We start from the raw sequence: 26,894 nt of genomic DNA, 5'->3' as shown, positions 1-26,894 counted from the left end.
TATAGGTGCAAGCCAGTACCTGTGTCCGTGTGTCCATGTGTCTGTCCATAGGTGCAAGCCAGTACCTGTGTCTGTGTGTCCATGTGTCTGTCCGTAGGTGCAAGCCAGTACCTGTGTCTGTGAGTCCGTGTGTCTGTGTGTCTGTCCATAGGTGCATGCCGGTACCCATGTCGGTGTGTCCGTATGTCTGTCCATCGGTGCGCGCCAGTACCCGTGTCGGTGTGTCCGTATGTCTGTCCATCGGTGCGCGCCAGTACCCGTGTCGGTGTGTCCGTATGTCTGTCCATCGGTGCGCGCCGGTACCCGTGTCGGTGTGTCCGTATGTCTGTCCATCGGTGCGTGCCGGTACCCGTGTCCGTGTGTCCGTATGTCTGTCCATCGGTGCCCGCCGGTACCCGTGTCCCCGTGTACACCCGCGCACGTGACCCTGTGTCCGCCCGCAGCTCTGCGCGGCCTCCGGCCGGCAGGGGGAGCCGCCCGTCGCCCACACCCCCGACCCCTCACGGGGCCGCCATGGCGGTGCGTCCTGCCCGCTCGGTAGTGAGCGCCCCGCGCGGCGGGACTGCCGCCGCCGCCGCCGCCGCCGCCAGAGAGCGCGGGGCACCGCGGGCGTGGATGCTGATCCGGAGCCGCCGCGGTACTCGGGGCAGCGCTGCAGGCGGCACGGAGGGGGCGGTGCCGCGGGGCGGGGCGGGGCGGAGCGAGGGCGCTGCCGGGACCCGGGGCGGGGCGGGCCGAGCCGGGCAGGGCTGGGCTGCTCCGCTCCGCTTATTGCCGGTGCCCGCCGCGTCCACCTCGTCTCGCCGCCATGCGCAGCCGGAGCAACTCGGGCGTGCGGCTGGACGGCTACGGGCGCCTGGTGCAGCAGACCATTCTCCGGCACCAGGTGCGGGGCCTGCCGGGGTGGCGGGGGGAGGGAGGGACCGGAATCCGCCTCGCCGCTGAGCCCCGGTGCGTCCCGCCGGCCCCTGGGCCTGGGGAGCCGTCGCCGGACCCTGCGGGCCGGGCCAGGCGGAGTTAACTGGGAAAGGGGGCCGCGGCCCCTCCGGGCCAGGCGGAGTTAACTGGGAAAGGGGGCCGCGGCCCCTCCGGGCCAGGCGGAGTTAACTGGGAAAGGGGGCCGCGGCCCCTCCGGGCCAGGCGGAGTTAACTGGGAAAGGGGGCCGCGGCCCCTCCGGGCCAGGCGGAGTTAACTGGGAAAGGGGGCCGCGGCCCCTCCGGGCCAGGCGGAGTTAACTGGGAAAGGGGGCCGCGGCCCCTCGGTGTGTCCCCCCCTCCGCAGGACGCGGTGACGGGCCTGCTCCCCGCCAGCGCCGACCACCAGGATGCCTGGGTCCGGGACAACGTCTACGGCATCCTGGCCGTCTGGGGACTGGGCCTGGCCTACCGCAAGAATGCTGACCGCGACGAGGACAAGGCCAAGGCCTATGAGCTGGAGCAGGTAGGAGGGAGCCGGCAGCAGGGGGGTCTGGCCAGTGGTACCCGGGAGCCAGCTGTCGCCTCCTGGCTGGTTTGCTTTTGGCACGGCCCAGCTCTGGGGCCAAAAGGCCACTGGAGGCTGTGCAGTGAGAATGGAGACAGGGCTGTCCTCGGGCGTGGGGGCAGTAGGAAGGGATGTCAGAGCCCGCTCCTCCCAGAGCACACTGGAGCCCAGCTGGAGGGTCTGGCTCTCTGGCTCCGGGGTGATCTGGAGACACAGCCCTTCTCCCAGGGGCTGGGGAGCTGTGTCCTGCAGCCGTGCCCTCCCTCCCCCTGCACAGCAGCTTGGCCTTGCTGGGATGCCAAGAAACCTTGCTTCCTTCTGCTGTTGCCTAGGGAGAAGGGGCCACAGAAATGTGAGCAGGGGCTCTGATTACAGACACTGGAGCCCTGCAAAGGTCAGCAGCCAGCTGATCCTGAGTCAGGGTTTCTCCTAGCTGTATGGGGATTAACGAGGCTGTTTTCCTTGTTCCTGCAGAGTGTGGTGAAGCTGATGCGGGGGCTGCTCCAGTGCATGATGAGACAGGTAGGGACTGGAGAGCGCCTCTGAGAGTTAAGTGGTCTCCTCAAAGCCTAGCTCTGCCACAGTCAGTCTCTGTCAGTCCTAGCTGTGCTGGGTCTTGCCAGCCTTCCCTGACAAGCAGAGAGAAGGTCCCCTTCCAGCAAGTCTTGAAATAAGCTCTGACTTGGCATCTGTCCCTGGTGTGATGGAAGTCCCAGTGCTGTGGGCTGGTGGCCAGTGGAGCCTTTGCCAGCTGCTCCCTGTCTTGTGGCCTGGCTGGCACTGGGACTCCACAGCTCTTCTCCCTGAGGGCATTTGGGGGGACCGTTTTCTTTCCACACGGTGCAACTGTGGCTGTGGGCCCTCCGTGGCTGCAGCCCCGCACTGGGGCGGCATGTGAGCCTGCACTCACTGCCTTGCGTGGAGGGGCTCGGACCAGGGGCTGTAGGATTTCTGCCCTGCCGGGCACAGCTCCCCATGCTGGGCTGACAGTGTGGGGCAGCCCTTGGCTCTGGGCCTGCTAGACCTCTCTGGAGACAGAGTTTGATGAACCTCTGCATCTCCTTGCCCTTCTCAAGGTGGACAAGGTGGAGGCGTTCAAGTACAGCCAGAGCACCAGGGACTGCCTGCATGCTAAGTACAACACCCACACCTGTGCCACCGTGGTGGGGGACCACGAGTGGGGTCACCTACAGATGGATGCCACCTCGCTCTACCTGCTCATGCTGGCACAAATGACGGCCTCAGGTGATGCTGTTGGGAGATGCTATTGCAGCTTTGAGCATGCTGATCTCCAGGGCTCTCCATGTTCTCAGTTTGGGTGCAGCTTCCTGGGTGCCAAGCTGCTGCAATGACCTCCCTGACCTCACTGTTTTCTTACTCTCACAGCAACTGAGGTGGATTTGGGCCCCTCAGTGTTGTCTCTCTAAGAGCCCCCGTTTGCCTGAAGACCCAGAGCTGCCATAGTGGGGTGGAAGTGGGGATGGGAGCCAGCCAGGATGTGGCTCCTGTGGGGCAGACATCCACTGAGGAGGAGGGGCCTGGCCTGGGTGACTGCAGCCCCTTTCTAGGGATGCCTGTGGGCTAGGAGTGATTAATGTGAATTCCTCCCCCTGTTTCAGGCCTCCACATAATTCACAGCCTGGATGAAGTCAACTTTATCCAGAACCTTGTGTTCTACATTGAAGCAGCTTACAAAACTGCGGTGGGTAGCCCGTGCTGGGGAAGGGGAGCGTGTCCTGGGAGTCCAGGTGGTGGGACGGTGTATAGGGGCAGCTGTGGGTCCCTCCTGAGCTGCAGTGGGCAGAGTCCCACAGAGCCTGCTGGGAGCACCACCAATGGGTGGGATTTGAAGGCTTTCTGGGTATGCAGTGAAATGCTGCCTGCTCCAATGTGCTGCTGCCTTTGTGCAGGACTTTGGGATATGGGAGCGTGGGGACAAGACGAACCAGGGCATCACTGAGTTGAATGCTAGCTCCGTTGGCATGGCCAAGGTAAGCTGGGGAGAGGTGCTGGGTGGGTGCCAGGGAGCACCAGTGGCCCTGTGCTGCTTTTTTACAGGGAAGGCTGGCCATGTTGAACTGTTGAGGCTCAATGCCCCATGGCCCATGCAGTGATAGGTTCCTGGGGAGGAATACCCTTCTCCCCGTGTGCTGGGATAAAACTGTGCCCCTCTTGCCTGAGTTTTGTCTGATCTGGGAGTGAGAAATTAATTGGAGTTCTATGGCAGAAATGGCAGAGTTCTGTGGGAGAAATGTCCAGGGCTCTGCTGATGTCTGGCTACCTTTGGCTTTGGAGATGTGGTCACGTTCTGCCCAGGGGTGCTCTGCAGCCACAGAAGGGTTTAAGTTTGTTTAAATTTGGGCAGTGTGTTACACAGAGGGGCTGGCATAGGGTAAGAGCTCTTACAGATGAGCAGCATGGTGGAGGACTTGCTGCTTTGGGTCTTGCCCTGCTTGCAGGCTGCCTTGGAGGCACTGGATGAGCTGGATCTCTTTGGAGCAAAGGGAGGCCCACAGTCGGTGATACGGGTGCTGTCGGATGAGGTGCAGCACTGCCAGGTGAGACCTGCACGGGTGTTACACCATTGCAGGGTGAACTGTGATCTGCTGGGTTGCAGTGTGAGCAATGCCCAGCCTGGCAATCTAACCACCCCTCCTTCCCCTTTGTGTAGTCCATCCTCCACTCGATGCTGCCCAGGGCCTCCACATCCAAGGAGGTGGACGCCAGCGTGCTCTCTGTCATTTCCTACCCGGCATTCGCTGTGGAGGACAGCGAGCTGGTGGAAATCACCAAGCAAGAGATCATCACAAAGCTGCAGGTAAGCGGCTCTGCCCTTGTCTTGCCCTTCTCGGGAGACGGCTGCAGTCCAAAGTGTTGTAGCCCTTTTCTCCCCAAAAATGTGCTTTGGGAGGGGGTACTGGGGCATGCCCTCTCCCAGTCTCTGTGACCTGTGGCAGAGGTCTACAAAGAAACAGTCCTGTGTACTGTGGCCCTAGGCTGTGATCATGGTGCCTGAGCACTAGGTGAGCGAGTGAGAGGGTATTTGGCTGGAAGAAACCCCCTGCCATGCTTCTGCATTGAAGTTTGAAGGTATTTCATCCTGTGCCCTCTACTCAGCACCTCTTTCCCTGCCTTCCAGGGGCGCTACGGCTGCTGCCGCTTCCTCCGGGATGGATACAGAACCCCCAAAGAGGTAAGTGTCCCCGGCCCTGCCACCTGCCAGAACTTGACTACCAAGCAGCAGCTGCCCTGGGCTGTGTTTGCAGCCCCCCTGGCTGCAGTGCAAAGGCTGTGGTGAGGAGCACTGGGAAGATGAGAGCCCTGAGTAGCCCCAGGCAGTGTTATGGGTCTGGGCAAGGCTTCCCAAAATGCCACAGCCTATTGCAGAGGTGGTACATCCCACCCATGCCCATAGCAGATGGACAGAAGCTGGCTCTGCCTGCATCTTGGGACCTGGTGGTGGTGTGTATCTCTTAGGCCAGGGAAAGATGGGACCAATGCCCTATGTGGGAGGTCTGCCAAGGTGAGCTCTTTCCTAAGCTCTCCCAGGGCCACGCAAGCCCTGAGTGAGGGCCAGAGGCCTGTGGAGATGACCATGCAGTGCTCCTCCCTGATGGCCTTGGCTCTGTGGTAGCACTGGAGGTCACAAAGCTGCTTCTGCCTCTGCCGGGGCAGCAGGCAGCTTGTGTGCTGCCACACTTGGCTCTCAGCGGAGCGAGTAGAGACTTTCTTCTGCTGCTCTGGGGAGGAAAACCAGGAAAATTTTATAAGCAACAGTCACATTTGATAACCACAGAACCAGGAAATGGTACCTGGAGGCTCTTCAATCATCACTAGCTGGTGGGGCTCCTTTGGGCACGAGTGCCTCTAAATGCTCCTCCTCCGCTGTGCCTCTTCAGACCTGGCCATAATAGGCAGCATGTGTGGCTGCATCTCTCCAGAGCCAGAGAAGACCAGCACCATCTCCAGTCTAACTTTCCCAGTGCTCATGAGCTTTGACAATGTGCAAAGCCGCAGATTACTTCTGGGGAGTTGCGAGGCATGGGAAGGGCAGCATTGCCTGCAGTGGTACTGCGGCTGGCTGGAGTCAAATGGGAGTTTGGGAGCAGCAAGGGGGCTGTTATGCTGTTGTACAAGGCTCTGGGGTGCTCTCCTGGGTACTGGGTAGGCTTCCTTTGCCCAGGAAGGCTTTGGTCCCTTTGGCATCAGTGCAGAGGGCTTGGGAGAGGTTGTCTGATGGGAAGGACACAGCCTGGAGATGAACCTGCTTTTCAGCTCTGTCTCGGTCATCATCTGCAGAGGAGGACTGGGAGGGCATTTGAAGCTGGGGTCTCGGGGGGAGTAGGACCCCTGTCAGTTTGAGGGGACCCTGACACCCGCCACCTGCCTTGCTGTCATGCCCTCCCTGCAGGACCCCAACCGCCTCTACTATGAACCTGCTGAGCTGAAGCTGTTTGAGAACATCGAGTGTGAGTGGCCTCTCTTCTGGGCATACTTGATCATTGATGGGATTTTCAGCGGAAACATGGAGCAGGTAAGGGAGGCAGGACCTGCTGGGCTAGAAGGAAGTCCCTAGCAAGGAAGGCATGTGGGGGAAGGGTGCAGGGAGCCATGACCAGGGGCAGATCCCCTGTCCTCTCTTCTCAGGTGCAGGAGTACCGGGAAGCCCTTGAGGGGGTTCTCATCAAGGGGAAGAATGGGTTGCGCCTGGTGCCAGAGCTGTACAGTGTCCCACCGGATAAGGTGAGCAGTCCTGAGCTACAGTGGGAGCAGGAATGTCTCATTACCAATTAGGTTTTAACTGCTTATTAACCCAAATTGTTAGTAAAGCAGCACATGTAGTGCATGGAAACCCCATGTAAAAAAAAGTGTGGCTTGGAGCTGTTATAAAACCATGTTGGATAAATAAACTACTTTTTTTTTTTCCACCCCCCCCCCCCCCAAGTGTTTCTTGCCCCCATACACAAGGGTGCTTTGCTGACAGGCTGCTAGCCTGGAGTCTGAGTCGTCTGAGAGCTCAGGACACACAGACCTGGGCAGAGGAGGTTGTGCTGAGCTCCCATTCAGTGGCGAGGGTGTTTGTGTGGGCCTGAGCTGAGAGCAACAGCCTCCTGGTGCCCAGGTGGTACAGGAGAGATGCTCTCTTCACCAGCATCCAAGAGTGTTGCCCCGGTGCTCCTGGGGCACGTCAGTCATTCCTGTGGGATGGCCCATGTTGGGAAGCCAAACAAGGTCTGAGCAGCTGATCTGTTGTCTGATGCCTGGGGCAATCATGAGAAGAGGGGAGGAATGTAGCCAGGATGTTTTGGACCCTCTGTGACAAATGCTTTCGTAGGCTTTTTTTTTTTAAGGCTTAAACTGCTGGACTTCAAAATGCAATCATGATGCTTCCTTCAGCATCCCATGTCTGGGGATCCCTACCTGACCCCCTGGCTTGTCTTCCAGGTGGATGAGGAGTACAGGAACCCCCACACTGTGGACAGGATACCCATGGGCAAGCTGCCGCTCATGTGGGGGCAGTCCCTCTACATCCTGGGTTGCCTAATGGCTGAGGTATGGTCACCCATGGTGCTGGGGAGGGCTGTGGGACCAGGATCTGAGCTCTGAAAGGGCAAATGCTGCCACCCTGAGCCAGCTACCGTGGGGAAGTTGTCACCTCTATCCCCCAGGACTTCTTAAAGGTGGGTTGTCCATAGGCATCACCCATTCTGTCCTGCCTGTTAAATGTTCATTTCCTCACACCTCTTTCTCCTCAGGGGTTTCTAGCTCCTGGTGAAATAGATCCCCTCAACCGCCGGTTTGCGACTGTCCCCAAGCCCGATGTGGTGGTCCAAGGTGAGGGAAAGGGACTGGTTCCACTCCTGTGCCTGGCAGGCCTGGGAACTCTGCCCACGCAGAATTCACAGAGGTGGCTCTGCTTGCTGGGTGGCTGCTGGTGCAGCCAGATCTCAGCCTGGGCAAAGTGGGTATAAGATGGGCTGCAAGTCCTTCCACTCCACCTGCATTGCCCCAGGGAAATATCACCTGCTACAGACTCCTCTGCAGAGGTTGAAAACTATCTTGTCCTCCTGCCACTCAGCAGGGAAGGCTTGGGTGTAGAAAGTGTTAGGAGGAGCAAGACAGACCTCTGCAGTGGGAACTGGTTCACAGAGGGACCCCAGACAGCTGCCTCTACATGATGTGGCACCTTGTATGTGTCCCCAAAGGCCAGGCGCAATCCTGTCACACCCCCGTGCCCCTGCCACACTGAGCCTGTCCTCCCTCCGCAGTGTGCATCCTGGCAGAGACGGAGGGGATCAAGGCAGCCCTGAGGAAGGAGGACATCGACGTGGAGACTGTGGCAGATGTCTATCCCATCAGAGTGCAGCCTGCTCGCATCCTCAGCCACATCTACGCCCGGCTGGGTGAGCTGGGCTTCTGGCTGCTGTAGCAAAAGGGGTGCAGAAGGGTCTATCCCATCCCCTGGCATTCCTGCTCATAGATGCTGATGTCCTGCCCTGCTGCTCTCTACCCACATGATGAGGGCTCTGGCACCCATTCCGGGGCCTGGTAAAGCTACTCCTGCCCAAGGGGAACTGGGTGGCAGGCAGTGCTATTCAGGGTGATTCTGAAAGGGATAAAGTTTTGGCATTGTAGTTGCACAGTCACTCCAGGGACAGGCACAGGCTCTGATCTATACAGGATGGACTTGGTGTGGGCAGGAGCCTGCTTTTGTTCCTGTATCCAGATCTCAATTGAGGTGGCAAGCAGGATCCCAGAGAAGGGTCCCTTGGCAGTCCCTGGCTGAGGGAGCCTGTAGCACAGGTGGGATGGCTGTTGTTGGAGGGTTGGCAGGGCTGAGTGAGGGGAGGGTGTGCTCAGAGCTCTGCATGCTGCAGTCCCTCGGGCATGGGGCTTGCACAGGAGCTGGAGACCCAGTCTGGGCCTAAGGGGAAACCTGATCCCCTGTAGGCTGCACGCACTGGCTAATTTAAGCCACCAAAAGGCCAAGTGTGACATAGGCAAAGGGGACAGGGGAGCAGCCTGGCAGCTGCCCGGGCTGACATGACCAAGGGGTGATGCTGCTGCTGTACCATCCTGGGCTCTGGGAGTAATCCAGGAGCAATGAGAATGCTGATAGAGCTGTCAGCTTTGGGGGGCAGCCCTGTGCAGGTGGGTACCCCTGGCCCTGCCCCAGCTTCTGACATCCCCAAAGACCTGGAGGTCTTTGTTGCAGAGGTCAGGACAGGCTGTATGTCCTTGTTTCAGCAAGAGTCCCTGGGCATGGTCTGGGTGTCTCTAGCCCTCTGGGCAGGGCTGGGGGACAGAGCATCACCATCCCTTAGAGCTGTGCCAGCTCAACACAGGGTCCTGGGGCACTCCAACCACAAACCAGCCTTTTCCTGCTGGCTGGTAGCACAGAGGCCTGTCTCTGCTGCTGCATCTGCTTTTGTGAGAAGGCTTGCACTAAAAAGTCCTCCTTCTGCCCCTCTGCTAGGCCGCAACAAGCAGATGTGCCTGACAGGACGGCCCTATCGGCACATGGGTGTTCTTGGGACCTCCAAGCTCTACAACATCAGGAAGAACATCTTTACCTTTACCCCACAGGTAGGTGGCATTGCATGGGCTCATTCCCAGCTGTCATGTGATCTGGAACTGGGCAGGAGGTTTCTCCACTGGCTGAGCACTTGAGTTGTTCTTGAGGGTGGCCTAACATCCTCTGAACAGCCTGGGAGAGTGGAGCAGCTCCAGCTCCGTGGAGGGAAGCAGCAGAGTTGGTGGTCCTGGCTGTGTGCGTGCTAGGAGGAGATGGGTTTCAGCCTTCTGATGATCAGTGTTGGGTGAAAATCTCTTTGCTCACCCTGACAAGGGCACCAAGAGGAGGCTGATGGCAGGACAGGGCTCCCTCTGTTCCGTGTCTAGCATAGTATGGGGACAAGCAGTGTTGCAAGCCTGGCACTGTGGAAAGTGCATATTCACTTGGGGTAGGCACAGAACAGGCCATCTATATGAGGCCTGGGTGACGCTGCTGCTGAGTTGTGGTGTTACCTCCTCGTAGTTAGTGGCCAGTAGCTACCCTGGTGCTTGAGGGTCCCTTGCTAGACTGTACTGGCACCTACCAGGTAAGGTGGGATGAGCTGTTAGTGCAAAGGAGCATCTCCCCTGGGTGCACTGTGAGGCTGGCCTGGCTGAGCACCTGTGGGAAGATGTGGGTGGCACCAAGGGATCTGGCAGCTGCAGGAAGGGCCACTTGCATCTTCTGCTGTCCCCACAGTTCATAGACCAGCAGCAGTTCTACCTGGCTCTTGACAACAAGATGATTGTGGAGATGCTGAGGACAGACCTCTCGTACCTCTGCAGCCGCTGGAGGATGACTGGGCGGCCGACCATCACCTTCCCCATCTCCCACACCATGCTCGGTATAGATCCTCTGGCCTCACAAGGCGTTTGGCTAGAGCAGCCCTGGGAAGCAGCCTCTGTGGGAAGAAGGGGGTGGGCAGATCTGGGACTGTCTCAGTAATGGGGACAGTGTGGGGCTGGAATAGCCAATAGCATCCTGTAAAGAGCTTACCGCTCAAAGGAGCCACACTGAGTTGGCAGCTGTTCTGGCAGCTAGGTGGGCTGCCTGCCAAGCACTAGTGCCTGCAGCTCAAGGGATGTTTGCTGGCATGGAGGTATTCAGTCACTGGGCAGCCAGGCTTGTTCAGAGGTCTTTTGGGAGCAAGACCAAAAAAACCAATCCCCCTGTAAAAGTGTTTTTGGGACTTTTCCTGCCTCTTGACTCTTTGCCAAGAGTAACCACCTACTAAAGGCTTTCCTAGACAACAGGGAGGGGAAAACAGCAAAGCAGAAGGAGCAAAGAGCTGTCCAATGGCACAGAGCAAAATTGGCTTCTCTGGAGCAGCTCACAGCTTCCCTGTGAGCTTGGTGCAGGGAAGGGACTCTGTTCTGCTTTCAGGCCTTCTTGGTTCTCCTTGGTACCTGAAATCCCCTTAGTGTTTTGCGCATGCCCTTTGCTGTGGTGTCTTCTGCCACTGACAGCAGCACTACCTCTGATGCCTTGTGTGAAAGGCAGGGACAGAGCAGGGGGCTGTTTGGGTGCTGCTGTCTGGTACTGTCAGCTTCAGTCCAAGGTGAAATCCCAGGAGCCTGAAGTGTGTCTTGGGCTGTCTTTCATGGAATCCAGCCTGGACAGTCCTGAATTTCCCTTTTTGGGTGGTGCTTTTGGTACAACAGCCTGGCTGTGCATGCCAAAGGAAAGGGTCTGGCTGATGCCATGGTGCTTTATAAGTTTGAATGCCCACCTGACCCTGTGTTACCTTCTGGGAGCCTGTTTGAGCGGGAAAGCCTGACTGCCTGTATCTTGGTCCCCAATAGATGAAACTGGCAGCAGTGTGCACCCCACGGTGCTGGCAATGCTGCGGAAGCTGCAGGACGGATATTTCGGTGGCGCAAGGTGAGCACAGCTTCCTGGGGTGCAGGAGGGGAGAGGGCTGGTGGCCTCCAAGAGCCTGATTATGAGGGTGCCTGCTAGGCCTGAGCATTGGCTGTTGGGGAACAAGCTGTGGAGGATACATTGGGGTGTGCTATGCTGTAAGTGCACCCTGGGGCTACAGTCCCAACAGAGCAGATGCAAGAGAGGAGAGATCTCTTCATGCCATTAAACCCATTGCTGCAGGATCCTTCTAATAGCTTTGGGGCAGCCCTTCCATGCCTGCCTGTGGCTGGCGGAGTTGCAGGCAGCTAAAGCAGGCACTGGGGCATGTGTAGACTCCTGGGCGAGTGTGTCTCCCTGCCAAAGGGCCTGTCCTGGATTCAGGAGGCAAAGCCAAGAGTATTGCCTCCACCTTCCTCTCTGTGTGACCTCCCCTCCTCTCGCCCAGGATCCAGACGGGTAAGTTGTCGGAGTTCCTGACAACGTCGTGCCGAACGCATCTCAGCTTTATGGACCCTGGGCCAGAGGGTAAGGTCTTTGCCAAGAGTTATGAGCTCAGCATTGACAGCTTTGAGGAGCTAGATGCCGAGGAGTGGCTGCATGGCTTGCAGATAGCAGAGGATGGTAAGGGGGAACAGGCCAGTCACTGCTGTGGCGTGGCAAATGCAAAACTCACCTGTAACACTCAACCTCTCTGCCAGCATCTGCCACTGTGTTCTCCATACACTTGGGTTTTCACTGTGTGTCTGTTCCCATCTGACCCTCCATCAATTAACCTTGTCTGGATGATGCTCATGGTGACACCAGTGGGGTGGGACTGGGTAAATTGATGCAGCTGTTGTAGCCCCCTCATGAGGGGGGTTTCACAGCCAGGTGGGGCTGAGGCTGGTGGAAGTGGACATGAAGAGCATGGAGGATGCTCTGGAACAAGCTGCTGTGACCTTTGTAGGCTGTTGCATGGGGAAGAGATGAAGGGTCCGCAACCTGCCTCTGCTTGGGAGATTCGGCTGAGGATCTTTGGTGCACAAGTGTCAGTGCAGAAAGTGATGATACAGTGCCTGAGACAGTGGGGAAGAGCCACCACGTCCCCAAACAAACTCTGGTTTCCTGAAGCCTTTGATCCTCATTGGGCAGAGCTGCTCCAGTGGCTGCCAAATTGAGGCCTTGCTGCTGTGGATAGGATGCCTGAGAGGGCCTTGGCCTGTCACAGTGTGATGGACCCGCCTTGTCCTGAGACCATGGTGGGGTGCAAGTTTTGCTGCTCCCCTTGCTAGCAGGCCTGGGTACTTCCTCCTCCTGTGTGACCTAGTGTTGGTCATCTTCCCAGCCTTCCCATCAGTCTGCTCTGCCTCTGCTGCTCCTGTAGCCAATGTTTGTGCTGCTGTGACTCCAAATACTTATTTCTCTTGCTGTCCTGTCACTTTGCCTGCAGTCTCCTTGCACTTGGGTTTCTCCAAGGTGTCTGCTTCCCTCCAGCCCCAATGGGAGACAGGGCCTGCCTGGCCTCTCTAGAGCAGCTAGAAGATGCTCAATTTTAAGTTTTTCCTGTGGTCAGGTGCTGCAGCCAGGCAGGATGATGTTCTCAAGCCTGATGTCTGGGGGGCTCCTCCAGCTGAGCCTTCAGGCGCTGGCACAAGGCATCCCCAGCAGGAGTGGAAAAGGGATGCCATGCTGTTGGCCTTGGATACAGTCTGCAGCTCACCTCCTGGGGCACATACCACAGAGCTTGTCTGCCAGCTGGAGAGTGGCAAGGCTTTGCCCTGGCCCACTGGCTGGAAGTGCATCGACAGCTCTGCATTGTATTGCATTGCCTTGGCATGGGGCATCTCACCCCCTGGGGCATCCCCCTCCTGCTGGAGGCTAGGCAAAGAGCAAGGCAAGAGCTGTAACTCCTCTTAACTCCTAATTAGAAATAATTGGTAATTTTTAATTAGAAATAAGTGTTGCAAAACACACTCTGCCTTGCTCCCATGCTGGAGTCCTGCTTGGATGACGCCCTTGCTGTGCTGGGGTGCTTGTAAGCAGTCTCTGCTTGGACAGGCTGTCCCTGGCTGTGACTCTTGCTTCCCTGGAGGGAAAGAGCACGAGGGTTTCGCCATGGTGTTTGAGCAGACTCTGCTGTCCTTGCACAGGCTTGAACCAGATATGTGCTATAGCCCCATTGCTTCCTTAGTCCAGGTGGAACTCAGAGGGGCTTCACTTTGGCCCCAGCTGGCACCCAGTGTCCCATGCAGCAGAGTAGTGCAGGAACAGGGGTGCCGCAGTTGCTGTGCTTTGTGAGCGCAGCTGCTGGCACTAGCCTCACGTTGTCACTTTGTGCAGCCAGCAAAGCTTTGCTCTTGCTGAGGCATGGCTGGGGAGCTCTCTGGGGCCTGGGGGTGCCCCGGTGCAAAGCAGCTGAACCCTCCCTCTTCTGCCTCACCTTCCAGCAGACACGTATGACGAGGTTGCTCAGTACTTGGACCATCTGCTGCAGCGCACAGTTCCCCAGTCGAACCTTCCTCCCACCGCCCAGCGGGGAGGGCTGAGCCGCTTCCGGGCTGCTGTCCATACCACCCGTGACCTCATGTCCCTGGCATCCAAGGCCAAGGACCTTCATGTCCAGAGTGAGTAACTCCAGCATCCTCAGCACCTTCACTCAAGCCCAGGAGTGAGGCTGAGGTGCTTTGGGAGCTTTCCCAGCTGTGCAATGCTGGGGCCTCCATGGACTGCAGAGCAACCCATAACGTGCCTGGACAAAGGCACATTATGTCTATCCTGTTGGCCATGGAGTATCTTGGAGTTGGTGCCTGTGCAGTCCTCGTGGAAACTGCTGAATGATAAGGGATGGCAGCTCCCCATGGTGTTCCTCTAACTGGGTGGGCAGGGACTGCTTCTCCCACAGCCAGCTTCTCCGCAGGGGCTGCTGGGGGAGCAGAGTGTTAGATGTGAGGTGGTTTGGGGCACAGCAGTGGTAGTTGGGGTTGAGAAGTGTCCACACCAACCTTTGCTTTCTTTTAGATGTTGGGATGTATGTCCCCAGCAAGATCTTCCAGGCATCCCAGCAGTCGGTCAAGCTGCTGAGTTCACCCCACCAGCATGACGTGGATGGCAAGGTGAGCCCTGTCCCTCCCGGACTAGCTGAGCAGTGCCATTCTTTCAGCTGGAGCCAGAGTGTCCTTGTGGAGCTGCATGGGGAAGGCTTGGTGTTTGGCAAGGGGCAGTATCCATGGGTGAATGGCCTTGGCTCCTTAACCAGACCACACTTGGTGTGGGGTGCTAGCGGTGCTAACCAGGAGCATGGGTCTCCCTTCCCCCAGAGCCACGCACTCCATGCAGAGATGAACCTGCCCCGTGATGAGGATGGCAATGTGGACTGCAAGGCACTGGTGGACCAGCTGCGCATCTGCCCCACCCTGCAGGAGCAAGCGGACATCCTCTACATGCTCCACATCCTCAAGTACGATGAGTTCCAAGTTGTGCTTGCTCACTGAGCAGAGAGAGATGGTGAAGCCGTGCAGGTGTCCTGACCCACAAAGCCTGGGGGCCGCCATGAAGCTGCTGCAGGGCAAATTGCTGGCTATAACCTGGTGTCTCCTGCAGGGGGCCCGAGTGGCACACGGGGCTTGATAGCGAGCCTGGCCCAACCGTCAAGGAGCTCCTCACTGAGCTGTACGTGCGGGTGGGGAACACACGCCAGTGGGCCCTAATCCGCTACATCTCTGGCATCCTCAAAAAGAAGGTGGAAGCTCTGGACGAGGTAATAACAGGGAAGTCGGCCTTCAGCAGGCTGAGGTCTGTAGGGGAAGAGGCAGCAAGAGTGGGCAGGCGCACTGTGGCTGCATCAGCTCTGCCTCGTGCTGAGGTCCCAAACCCTGAACTGCTGCTGATGTCTGGGATGACTCTTTTTGTCCCCAGGCCTGCACTGACCTTCTGTCTCACCAGAAGCACTTGACAGTTGGGCTGCCCCCGGAGCCACGTGAGAAGACTATCTCTGCGTGAGTGTGGCACCTCTCCCTCCCCATGCGTGCTGGGCTGGGGCTGGATGTGAGCCTGCTGCTCTAGAGTCCACGGGCAGGAACAGTTCTGGGTGGCTGTGTCCAGCCTGTATCTCTCCTCTCTGGGCTCTACAGACCAGGAGAGATGCAGGGCTCACTCTGCTGCCTCTCACCTGCTCTGCCATTTGTTCCCTCCCTAGCCCCATCCCCTATGAGGAGCTTGTTTCCCTCATTGATGAAGCCAGTGAGAAGAACCTCAGTGTGTCCATCCTCACCCAGGTGAGGGGCCAGCGCAGCAGGGGACCCCACAGCTGGGTGTCTGCCCTGGTGAGTGACAGTGGGGTGATCTGCCTCTTCCCCTCCAGGAGATCATGGTGTACTTGGCCATGTGCATGCGCACACAGCCCACGCTCTTTGCTGAGATGTTCCGCATCCGCATCGGGCTCATCATCCAGGTGATGGCAACGGAGCTGGCGCATTCCCTGCACTGCTCGGGTACGTGTGGTGGGGATGGCACCTTGGCTGGGGTGGATGTTGTGATGATTTGGGGCACTGTCAGCCAGGAAGGAGAAGCGCTGTTAAAAACAGGCAGCTCAGCGCCAGGACAAGACCCTGCATGAAATTGCCGGGGTCTGCAGCTGGACTGTTCTCAGGCAGCACAAGCGGGTGATTTCACTGCAGTCTCTATTCAGGCTGGTTGGGGAAGAGTCTCTGTTGTAGGCAACACCTGGAGTTAGCATACGTCTTTGGAGGATGAGCTCCCGTACCAGTGCTTTCCCCTGCTAACAGTATGGGGTGCAGGGTAGAAATGTCCCGGGGGGCTGTGAAGCAGGGTACAACATCCCAATCTGTTCTCTCCAGCTGGAGAAGCCACTGAGAACCTGATGAATCTCAGCCCGTCAGACATGAAGAACCTCCTCTACCACATCCTCTCTGGCAAGGAGTTTGGGGTGGAAAGAAGCGGTGAGTCTCTCAGCAGGGCTGTGAGAGAATCTCTGGGCAAAGCTGGGTCCTGGTGCGGACTGTGGCCAGCTCCAGGTGTTCCCATCTGTGGGGGATGTCGCTGTCCTCCTGCACATTCAGCACAGCTGTTTCTGCACTGCAGTGGTCCAGTGAGAAGCCATGCTCTTCAGGGTGGTGCTGAGCTGATTTCTGGGGATCAAGCCCAAGTCCTGGGGCCATTGGGCCTTTGCTTAGTTCAGCACTTGGCCCAGTCAGGCCTGAATTGAAGCAGTCCTGTGCTGTGCTCATGGATCTCTGGTGCTGGCTGGGATAGAGGGCAGAGGTGTGCAGAGGTACAGGCACCTGAGTAGCAATGAGACATCTGTGCCCTGAGCCATGGTACCCACTCTAGACCTCTATTCCCCTCCAGTGCGATCAACCGACTCGTCGGGTACCACTATCTCCATCTGTGAGGTGGGGGCTGTTGGGGCTACCAAGCCTGAGCGTGCTGGCATCGTCAGGCTGAAAAGTGAGATCAAACAGGTAAGGGCAGGTGGTGCAGGCTGCCTCTGCCAGGTGGGTGACAAGCAGCTATAGGACAGGTAGGATTGACAGGAGAGCAGGATCTCACTCACTCCGGAGCTGCAGAGAGCTTACAGCTGCTTCCAGGAGCTCGTTTTGGCTCCAGTCCTGTCCTGGGGGGAGAATTGGGCTAAATCTGTTAGTGGGGGTGGGGGTTGCTCTGACAGTGCAATATAGGGGGAGCACAAGGGTGCTTGAGAAGGTGTCGTGGTGGGGAGGACTACATGGTGTCCTAGGCATGGCTGGTGTCCTGGTGGGGAGGACTACACGGTGTCCTAGGCATGGCTGGTGTCCTGGTGGGCCTCTTGCAGCAGCAGAAACTTCATTTCCTTCTTCTCTTGCAGCAACTGGATAAACGTAGGCAGTCTCTGACTGGGAGTAAGGTGAAGCCACGCTGGTCCTCCTGCAGCCTCAGCTTTTATCCCTCACACCATGCGCCAGGGCAGCTTCCAAGCATGCATGAGTTCATGAGCTTTTCTAAACAGACCTGCTGAGTGAGCTGCTGCAGCACTGAGCTGGCTTCCCCTCTTGGCAGGCTCAGGGTTGCTCTGTTCAGGATGGGAAAAGGAGGCTGGCTCCTTGGGAAGAGGTTGGCATGGCTTAACATGGGGGCCCAGGGCTGGGGCTGCCCTACAGCCTTCAGGGAGCTTCCCTTTGAGTGGGACCTGCTGTGTTTGGACTGGCAGGGAGGAAGGCTTCTCTAAGCTATGGGTGTATTAACATTACAGCCAGCTGGGAGCTTTGGTGTGTAGCTGCTATGGCTGAATAGATTCCATTATACACACAAAAACTGGCTGAGCAGGATGGCACGATGCTTTCAGTGCAATGACTAGCAGTGGCCCTGCCAGGCAGTTCGCTGGTGATCACTAGATCCTGTGTGTAGCCTCCCCAGCTATTTCTTCTCTGGGGGAAGAGGCTCCTGCCCAGCTACAGATGACAAGGACCTCCTCTGGTGCCTGGCATGTGTCTAGGAGGAGTCCTGAGCTCTAGGAGAGGTCCCGTCCTCAGAGACAGGACACGTGGGGACCAGGCTGATGCAGCAGGTTTATGGCCAGCCTGCTGCAGTGTGAAACTGGCGTCGCAGAGAGACCATGTATGTGGTGAAGAGGGTTGTCCATGGGCAGTGACCTTGCTGCTGGCCCTCCAGTCTGCCTGAGACTAAATCCCTCCCCATGCTAGCAGCCAACCGAGTGGTAGCAGCCCTGCTGCTGCGTGCCAGCCTGCACAAGCCCGCTGCTGCTGCAGCACCAGTATGTGAGGGCCCTGCAGCTGCTCCGTGCCCTGGCGCAGTCCTTCCCCTCTGGTGCTAACATGAGAGTTTCTGCAGCTCGCCTTTCAAAACTACCTCTCAGTCTCCAGCTAACCATAGCCCCTGGGATAACTGCCCTGTGACCTAAGCTTGGTCCATGCTGCTGCTGCTCTGCTTGCCATGATGGCTGCCCTGCTCTGGCACAGTCTGATTTTTGTCTCTCCCTTTCTCCTTCAGCCCCTCAGTTTGCAGTCTGGAGACACTGACTTGAAGTCCTCTCTGGTAACCTGAGTTTGTTGGCTGCATGCATGGTGTCTGTCCTGTTTGTGGCTGCAGAAAGGAGCTGTGCTCTGGGGGGTGCTGCAGGGAGCCGGGGCTGCAGGGAGCCGGGGCTGCAGGGAGGGCTTTGCTGGGGGCAGGGGGTGGCAGCTCTGCCCTGAGAACCAGGCTGGGTGAGCACAAACTCTTGGGCAGCAGTGGGCTACATTCTTGTGGGGTATTTAACTTTGCAGCAGTCTCTGTGGTCCTTGTTTTGTCTGCCCAGTCCACTGGGCACGCAGAGCTGCTGGGCAAGGGCTCCTTTTCAAGAACGCTGGAAGACCAGGGCAGTAAGGACAGCCGACATGGCCAGTGGCAGCGGAGACGGAGGCTGGATGGGGCCCTCAACCGTGTCCCTGTGGGCTTCTACCAGAATGTCTGGAAGGTCCTACAGAAGGTGAGCTGGACTTTTGGCTGGCTTTTCTCCATGCGAGCCTGTGGTCCCAGGCACCAGCCTTGCCAGGGGGACTTAGGCACCCGGGGCTGGTCTCCCATCTTGTGTAGATACATGCTTCATGGACAAGGCCTGCACCTGGCTGTGGAAAGCTGGGGAAGACCTGGAGCTTCCTTGTAGGCATGCAGGACCTACCTCATACTGTGCTGACCCTTGCAGAGCGGGGCTAGGTCTGCTGAGGTGCTTTATACATTAGCCAGCCAGGGGCAGGGCTGGAGCCACAGCTGAAGTAGCTCCAGGCATAGCTTGTCCTCAGCACGGTAAGCCAGAGAGCAGAGCCCTGTGCCGTGTGCAGAAAGACTCTGGCTGATGCAGAGTGATGCTGTGCAAAGCGTCAGGAGGTGGAGCTGGGTTGCATGGGCAGCATGTACTGCTCAAGTGGGAGCGAGTTAGTGGGCTGGACCTACATCTCTTAGCACAGTGCTTCTCCAGGTCATAACTATGGTCTGTCCTTCTTGTTCTGCAGTGCCATGGTCTCTCTGTGGAGGGCTTTATTCTCCCCTCTTCAACAACCAGAGAGGTAGGAGGTTTATGTGAAGGGGAAACAGGGCAGGTGGGTTGGGGCTGGGTGCTGGGTTGCTGGGCCGAGTGCCCAGCATAGCTCAGGACTTGTGCTGGCGATATGGTGCTCTAAGTGCACTTCTTTCTCCCTCCTCACAGATGACCCCCGGGGAAATGAAGTTTGCTGTGCATGTGGAGTCAGTCCTCAACCGTGTGCCCCAGCCAGAGTACAGGCAGCTGCTGGTAGAGGCTATCTTAGTGCTCACTATGCTGGTGGATATGGAGGTGCACACCATTGGCGGCGTCATAGCTGTGGAAAAGATCTTGCACACAGCTAATGACCTCTTCTATGAGGAACAGGTAGGGGCCAGGCCTCATGCAGGGGTCACAGCCTGCACCCAGGGCTGCTGGCTGTGTTCCCCACAGCTACACAGGGTTCACCCACCTGGAGGGTCCTGCCTGTTGTCCCCATTGTGTTCATGGGGCACAGCAAAGATGTAGTATCCTCTTCCCACTGCTCACCATCGATGTGTCATGCTGTGAGTGCAAAGATGCTTGGGGTGGAAGCTGGTGAGGGGGCTGCCCTTGTTCCTAATGCTGCCTTTCTCCTTTCCTGTCCAAAATCCAGAAAGCCCTGGGTGCTGACGACCACATGCTGGAGAGGGATCCCACAACAGGCATCTGCAGCCTGCTGTATGACAGCGCACCAAGTGGTCGGTTTGGCACCATGACCTACCTGTCCAAGTCGGTGGCCATGTACGTGTACGACTTCCTGCCCGCTGACGGCTGCTCCATGCAGTAGCTCTCACAGCTCCTCTCCCCAGGCTGCAGATGCCATGGGAGGGTTGTTTCATACAGCTTTTTAAAGATGGGCATTAGGCTAGTTTGCAGGCAGCCTGCATGGCCATCTCTCCTCCCAGTCCTGGCCTCTCAGTGGGTGAGCAGCTCTCCTGAGGAGCTCTGCAGGAGGCACACATGCTAAGCTGACCTGTGCCTGCATGCAGACTGTGGAGCAAGGGCTGGCAGGGGAAGGCTGAGCTTTGAAGCCTGCTTGTGTTAGAAGCGTCTGCCTGTGCGGCTCCTCCTGGGCCATCACCCCTGGAGGGGCCTGTGTTTGAGGGAGATGGAAAGGGCACCCCTCACCAAGTGTGTGTGCTCAGCACCACAGCATTCCCTGGTGAGTTCACGCTCTCCCTGCCTCCAGCAGATTCAAGGGGTTTAACCTGTTCTGTGCTGCTTTTCATTCCAAATTTGCAGGATTTATACTAGTGTAGGCTGGCATTTTTGCTCTTCTTGCTGCTGATGGAAAAGTCTTAGAGGAATAGGGGATGCTGCCTGAGCCTCTCTCCCAACACACTCAAAATCAAAACAGTCCAACCCAGCCACAGCTGTGCTGCTTGGAGGTAGGTGGCCTATCATGCCCCCCTCAAGTGTGTGGAGCTGGGTAGGCTGTGGGAGCCAGGAGCATCCCAAGGTGGTAACAGATCCCTGTTACCACCAAGCTGTGAGGACAGGGCTTCTGGCTGGCTGGGGGATGCTGGTGGCAGCCCTTCCATGCTGTCTGCTCTGTCCCTGGCTGTGTTGCTAATGGCTAAGTCTTAGGTTCCCAAGTTCATACATGCCCTGTGAAGCAGCTCTGAGCTGCCTGCTTGGCTCAGCATTATCTGTGCCATCACAGATGTCCTCTTAATGCGCAGCTCTGGCCTCTGTCCCAGCTCCCACAGCCTTGCACAGGAGAGGGGTGGTGACTTTAGACTTGGTCCCAGCTCTGCTCTATCCTGCAGGTCAAACCCCAGAGCGGTTGGACTGATGGGGATCAGGCACACACACACCACAAAGTGGTGGGGTGAGTGGGGCTATAGAGCCATAGAATAATTTAGGTTGGAAGGGACCTTTAAAGGTCATCTAGTCCAAACCCTCTGCAATGAGCAGGGACAGCTTCAACTAGATCAGGTTGTTCAGAGCCCTGTCCAGCCTGACCTTGAATGTTTCCAGGGATTGGGGCATCTACCACCTCTCTGGGCAATCTGTGCCAGTGTTTCACCACCCTCATTGTAAAAAAAAAAAAAATATGTCTTCCTTAGGTCTAGTCTGAATCTACCCTCTTCTAGTTTAAAACCATTACTCCTTGTCCTATCACAACAGGCCCTGCTAAAAAGTTTGTCCCCATCTTTCCTATAAGCTCCCTTTAAGTATTGAAAGGCTGCAATAAGGGGTCCCTGTGGAGCCTTCTCTTCAGGCTGAACAACCCCAACTCTCTCAGCCTTTCCTCCCAGGAGAGGTGTTCCAGCCCTCTGATCATATTTGTGGCCCTCCTCTGGACCTGCTCCAACAGGTCCATGTCTTTCTTGTACTGGGGACCCCAGAGCTGGACACAGTACTCCAGATGGGGGTCTCCACTCAGAGTGGAGTAGGGGGCAAGAATCACCTCCCTTGACTTACTGGCCACACTTCTTTTGATGCAGCCCAGGATACATTTGGCTTTCTGCGCTGCGAGTGCACATTGCTGGCTCATGTCCAGCTTTTCATCCACCAGTCCTTCCAAGTCCTTCTCTGTAGGGCTGCTCTCAATTACTTCATCACACAGCCTGTATTGATACTGGGGTTTGCCCTGACCCAGGTGTGGGACCTTGTACTTAGCCTTGTTGAACCTCATGAGGTCCATATGGGCCTGCTTCTTGAGCTTATCCTGGTCCCTCTGGATGGCATCCCTTCTCTCAGGTGTGTCAACTGCACCACTCAGCTTGGTGTTATCTGCAAACTTTCTGAGGGTACACTCAATCCGACTGTCTATGTCATTGATGTCCCAGCACGTACCCCTGAGGGACACTACTTGTCACCAGTCCCCATCTGGACATTCAGCTGTTGACTGCTACCCTCCGAATGTGGTGATCCAGTCAATTCCTCATCTACTGAATAGTCTGCCCATCAAATCAGTCTCCAATTTAGAGAGAAGGATGTTGTGGGGGACTGTGTGAAAGGCCTTACAGAAGTTTAGAGAGATGACATCTGTAGCTCTTCCCTTGCCCACTGATGTAGTCACTCTGTCCTAGAAAGCCACTAGGTTGGTCAGGGAAGACTTGCCTTTGGTGAAGCCATACTTGTCTTGAATCACCTCCCTGTCCTCCATGTGCCTTGGCACAGCTTCTAGGAGGTTCTGTTCCATGATCTTCCCAGGCATAGAGGTGAGGCTGACAGGTCAGTAGTTCCTGAGGTCCTCCTTTCTATCCTTTTTAAAAATGGGTGTAATGTTTCCCTTTTTCCAGTCACCAGGGACTTCACCTGACTGCCATGAGTCTTCAAATATCATGGAGAGTGGCTTGGCAACTACATCAGCGAATTCCCTCAGGACTCGTAGACTTATGTATGTTCAGGTTCCTCAGGTGGTCATGAACGTGATCTTCTCTTACAGTGGGATGGATTTTGCTTCCCTGGTCCCCCTCTTGTGGTCCCTCCACTCAAGAGGTGTGGGAAGAGAGGTTACCAGTGAAGACAGAGGCAAAAGAGTTGTTGAGTACCTCAGCCTTCTGCTTGTGTTTTTACCAGTTTGCCAGTCACATTCATCAGGGTGGTACGCTTTGACCTTCCTTTTCTGGATGACATACCGATAGAAGCCCTTCCTATTATTCTTTGCATCCCTTGCCAAGTTCAGCTCTAGCCACACCTTGGCCTTCCTGACCCCATCCCTACACAACTAGGCAGCTTCCCTATACTCTTCCCAGGATACCTGTCCCTACTTCCACTGCCTGTGCATTTCCTTCTTGCCCTTTAGTTTGACCAGCAGGTCTCAACTCATCCATGCAGTCTCTCGCTTTCATTTCCTGATTTCTTACACCTGGGTATTGAGAGCTCTTGCACTCTATAGAAAGCATCCTTAAAGATCTGACAGCTCTGCTCTGCTCCCTTGTCCCTGAGGACAGTTTCCTAAAGGGTCCTGTTGACTAACTACTTAGACAACTGCAGGTTTGCTTTCCTAAAATACAGGGTCCTGACTTCACTCTTCACCTGCCCATATCCCTCAGGACTGCGAACTCCACCAGTGCATGATTACTGCAGCCCAGGCTGCCTCCAATCTTGATGTCACCAATTAGCTCGCTTGTGTTGGTGACCATCAGATCCAGTATCTCATCCCCTCTGGTAGGGCTATCTATTACCTGGCTTAAGATGTTATCCTCAGTGCATTCTGGGAGTCTCCTGGATTGCTGTGGCAGTTTGACCCTGGCTGGATGCCAGGTGCCTGCTAAAGCCACTCCATCACTGCCCTCCTCAACTGGACAGGGGAGAGAAAATACAACAGAAGGCTCATGGTCAAGATAAGGACAGGGAGATCACTCACCAGTTACCATCATGGAGAAAACAGACTCAACTTGAGGAAAATTAGTTTAATTTATTACCAATCACATCACAGTAGGATAATGAGAAATAAAATCAAATCTTAAAACCCCTTCCCCCCACCCCTCCCTCCTTCCCAGGCTCAGCTCCAGTCCCGATTTTCTCTACTCCTCACCAGTGGTGCAGGAGAATGGGGAATGGGCGTTAGGGTCAGTTCATCACATGTTGTCTCTGATTCTCCTTCCTCCTCAAGTGCAGGACTCCTCACTCTTCCCCTGCTCCAGCATTGGGTCCCTGCCACAGGAGACAGTCCTCCATGAACTTCTTCAATGTGGGTCCATCCCATGGGCTGCAGTTCTTCACTAACTGCTCCAGCGTGTGTCCCTTCCACAGGGTGCAGTCCTTCAGGAGCACACTGCTCCAGTGTGGCTCCCCTGCAGAGTCACAAGTCCTGCCAGCAAACCTGCTCCAGCGTGGACTTCTCTCCACGAGTCTGCAGGTCCTGCTGGGAGCCTGCTCCCGCATGGGCTTCCCATGGGGTCACAGCCTCCTTCAGGCATCTGCCTGCTTTGGCGTGGGGCCCTCCAATGGGCTGCAGGTGGACATCTGCTCTGCCATAGACCTCCATGGGCTGCAGAGGGACAGCCTGCATCACCATGGTCTTCACCATGGGCTGCAGGGGAATCTCTGCTCCGGCACCTGGGGCGCCTTGTCCCCCTCCTCCTTCACTGACCTTGGTGTCTGCAGAGTTGTTTCTCTCCCATATTCTCACTCCTCTCTCCAGCTGCAGTTGCTGTTGTGCAGCAACTTTTCCCCTTCTTAAATATGTTACCCCAGAGGCACTACCACCATCGCTGATGGGCTCAGCCTTGGCCAGCGTTGAGGTCCATCTTGGAGCTGGCTGGCACTGGCTCTATTGGACATGGGGGAGGTTTCTAGCAGCTTCTCACAGAAGCCACCCCGGTAGCCCCCAGGCTACTAAAACCTTGCCATGCAAACCCAATACAATTGCCTACAGTTTGCCATGCTACTTTTCTAGATGTCAGGGTGGTTGAAATCCCCCAGCAGAATGAGAGCCTGCAAGTGCAATGCCTTCTGTAGCTGGAGTAAGAAGGCTTCGTCAATAGGCTCCCCTTGATTGGGCTGCCTGTAGAAGACACCAACCACAAGTTTCCATTTGTTGCCTTGGTCTGATTCTTACCCATAAGCTTTCAACCTGCTCATAGCTATTTTTCAGAAACAGCTCTTCAGAATCTATGAATTTCTTGACATAGAGGGCAACCCCTCCACCCTTCCTTCCTCACCTGTCCCTTCTGAACAGCCTGTAGCCATCAATAGCCACACTCCAGCCACAGGACTTGTCCCACCAAGTTTCAGTAATGGCAACTAGGTTATAGCTTTCTAGCAGCATGGTGGCTTCCAGCTCCTCTTGTTTGTTGCCCATGCTGCATGCATTGGTGTAGAGGCACTTCAGCTGGGCTGTTGGATGTGTCACCTTCTTAGAGGAACACATCTTAGTTCCTTTGAGGTATTTTACTGGTGTTTTTCTCTTGGCTCCTATTAGCTCAGGAGACCCTGGCTCATCTTCATAAGACTTCCAAGTGTGCTCCAGTGCACACAGCATGTCTCAGAGCAACAGGCTGAGGGCCCTTGCTAGCACCCCGTCCCTCTGATGTGTCATCTCACAGCTTGTCACAGGCAAGCTTGATATTATTCCCCTCCCCCTTCAAGTCTAGTTTGAAGCTCTGTCAATGAGCCCTGCTAGCTCATGAGTAAAGACCCTCTTCCCCCTTTGAGAAAGGTGAATCCTATCGGATGCCAGCAGGCCTGGTGCCGTGTAGGCCATCCCATTATTGAAAAACTCAAAACTGTGGCGGTGACACCAGTCATGGAGCCGCGTATTCGTATACTGGGTCTGTCTATTTCTTCTACTGTCGCTGCCCACAACTGGAAGGAGAGAGGAAAAAGTAACCTGTGCTCCAGACTCCCTTACCAACCATGCCAGGGTCCTGAAGTCTCTTTTGATTGCCCTTGAACTACGCATTGCAGCTTCATCGCCACTGACATGGAATGGGTAATAGTCTGAGGGCCATACCAGCCTAGGAAGTTTCCTAGTTATGTCTTTAACCCAGGCCCAGGGAGGCAGCAGGCTTCCCTAAGAGGAGGGTCTGTCCAGTATATCAGACCCTCTGTTCCCCTCAGAAGGGAGTCATCTACAACTATAACCCATCTTATCTTCCTTGTGGAAGTGCTCGTGATACAGTGGGGTAGGCCTTTCTGACCTTGGCAACACCTCTGGTGTAGATGGACCATCATCCATTGACTCATCTTCCACATCCAGAGCCTCACAGTTGTTGTACTGAGGCACCTGGGAAGGCGAGGTGGGCAAGAAGGAGGTTTGCCTGCCGCCCCAAGTGTAAACTTGCCTCCATTCATTCCTTTCCTTTAAGCTACTGCCTTCAGCCTGGCGGGGGAAAGATATAGGATCCCATTGATCTTGGGGTTTTTCTGGTAGCTGTCCCTGTTTCTGTCTCAGGGAGGGCAGAGCATGGTTCCACCGGTCTATCTCTTTCTCAGACTCCCTGAGAAATTCAGTCCCTTGGTCTTTCTCAGACTCTCACCTTCCTGCTTCCTCCTGTAGCTCTGCCACCAGGCTGAGCAGATCGTCCACCTGGTCACACCTCACATGGCTGTTCTCACTACTCCTGTCCCTTACCAGTGCAAGGCTCTGCCACGCCCTGAGGCCTGGATGGCTGCGTGTTTTTGTGGGAGCTCCATCTGGGTTGCCACATCTGTTCTGGCGAGTGCCAAGGACGTGGCTTTCTGCTAGATGGATGTCATCGCTAAGCTCCTTCTGAGAGGGTGATGACCATCAGCTGAGCTCATCTCTTGAGCTGGCAGGGTGATGATGCTGTTTCCCCACACCCTTCTGTGCCAACTGCAGCACCACGCTCTGTTTGCCCGCTCTGTCTGCAGCGTTCCCAGTCACTAGCGCTCCCCAGGCTAATTTTCGTAGGCGCGGGGGTGGCCATGGCCCTGCGGGCAAAGATCTGTCGCTCCGCTGCAGATCTGACTGGCTCTGGAGCAGCTCCCCTCAGCGACTGAGGTTCTCCTGTGTGTTTTCTGATGTCCAGGTTTGCTTGGCCTTAAAGCTGGGCTTGAGAGCAGTTCCTGGGTTGTCTCTCAGGGCCGCTTCCTTATGGTAGCAGCTATTCTGTAGTTGTTGCATACTTGGTAAACCCTGACCCAGGCAGAGGAGGCTTGGAGAGACTGTAAGCCCCAGCCCGACTTCTCTCTCCGTCCCGAGAAAATCACAAGGAAGCTGCTGTTTGGGGGTCAGCAGGGCCCCGGCCGAACACAGGGAGCTCCAGCAGAAAGCGCTGGGCACCTTCCGGGGCTCCTCTACGGAGTGGGCTGCCAGGCTGCATCCTCTCTGGCAGGAGACCTCCCCTCGCGGGGCCGGGGCCGGGTGGGTGGGTGCATGCAGGCCTCGGGCCTTTTTTAATGACAGTTACTACGTTTTTAAAGAAGAACCACCCCCCCCGAGCTGCGTGGGGTGGGGGCCCCCAATAAACTGTCTCTAACGCAGCGTGCGGCTGTTCTCGCCCGGTCGGGCTGGGCAGGGCGGGACGATCCCGGGC

At 56.5% G+C, this 26,894-nt stretch overlaps 2 protein-coding genes across 7 annotated transcripts in view; both read left to right on the top strand.

Moving 5' to 3' along the window:
* The first annotated feature begins 744 nt into the window (after positions 1-744).
* PHKA1 (phosphorylase kinase regulatory subunit alpha 1) lies at positions 745-26,814 on the top strand. Of its 5 annotated transcripts, none has more exons than XM_049827220.1 (33): positions 745-886; positions 1,283-1,441; positions 1,958-2,005; positions 2,560-2,728; positions 3,103-3,185; positions 3,394-3,474; positions 3,943-4,041; positions 4,155-4,301; positions 4,623-4,676; positions 5,895-6,017; positions 6,131-6,226; positions 6,929-7,036; positions 7,240-7,318; positions 7,753-7,887; positions 8,961-9,070; positions 9,738-9,882; positions 10,841-10,919; positions 11,347-11,426; positions 13,331-13,504; positions 13,899-13,993; positions 14,198-14,337; positions 14,481-14,637; positions 14,796-14,875; positions 15,076-15,154; positions 15,241-15,370; positions 15,737-15,838; positions 16,248-16,360; positions 16,744-16,782; positions 17,886-17,930; positions 18,193-18,363; positions 18,887-18,940; positions 19,081-19,281; positions 19,550-26,814. In XM_049827220.1, exons 1-33 carry the CDS (start codon positions 809-811, stop codon positions 19,721-19,723), a joined length of 3,627 nt encoding a protein of 1,208 aa, XP_049683177.1. In that variant the 5' UTR covers positions 745-808; the 3' UTR covers positions 19,724-26,814. The 5 variants fall into 5 exon arrangements, with proteins under 5 accessions (XP_049683177.1, XP_049683176.1, XP_049683173.1 ...); XM_049827219.1 differs by having other exon boundaries at positions 13,328-13,504; XM_049827216.1 differs by having other exon boundaries at positions 11,347-11,522; positions 13,328-13,504.
* HDAC8 (histone deacetylase 8) overlaps positions 19,590-26,894 on the top strand; it is a 46,539-nt gene continuing 39,234 nt past the window's right edge. For both annotated transcript variants that reach the window (XM_049827232.1, XM_049827225.1), the window contains exon 1: positions 19,590-19,677. The gene's annotated coding sequence lies outside the window, so the exon portion shown is untranslated. The remainder of the gene's footprint in view (positions 19,678-26,894) is intronic.

Source organism: Accipiter gentilis, chromosome 24, assembly GCF_929443795.1.
Source record: "Accipiter gentilis chromosome 24, bAccGen1.1, whole genome shotgun sequence".
NCBI classification, from domain to species: domain Eukaryota; kingdom Metazoa; phylum Chordata; class Aves; order Accipitriformes; family Accipitridae; genus Astur; species Astur gentilis.
The sequence above is the reverse complement of the archived record's forward strand: the minus strand, read 5'-3'. Positions and strand labels throughout refer to the sequence as shown.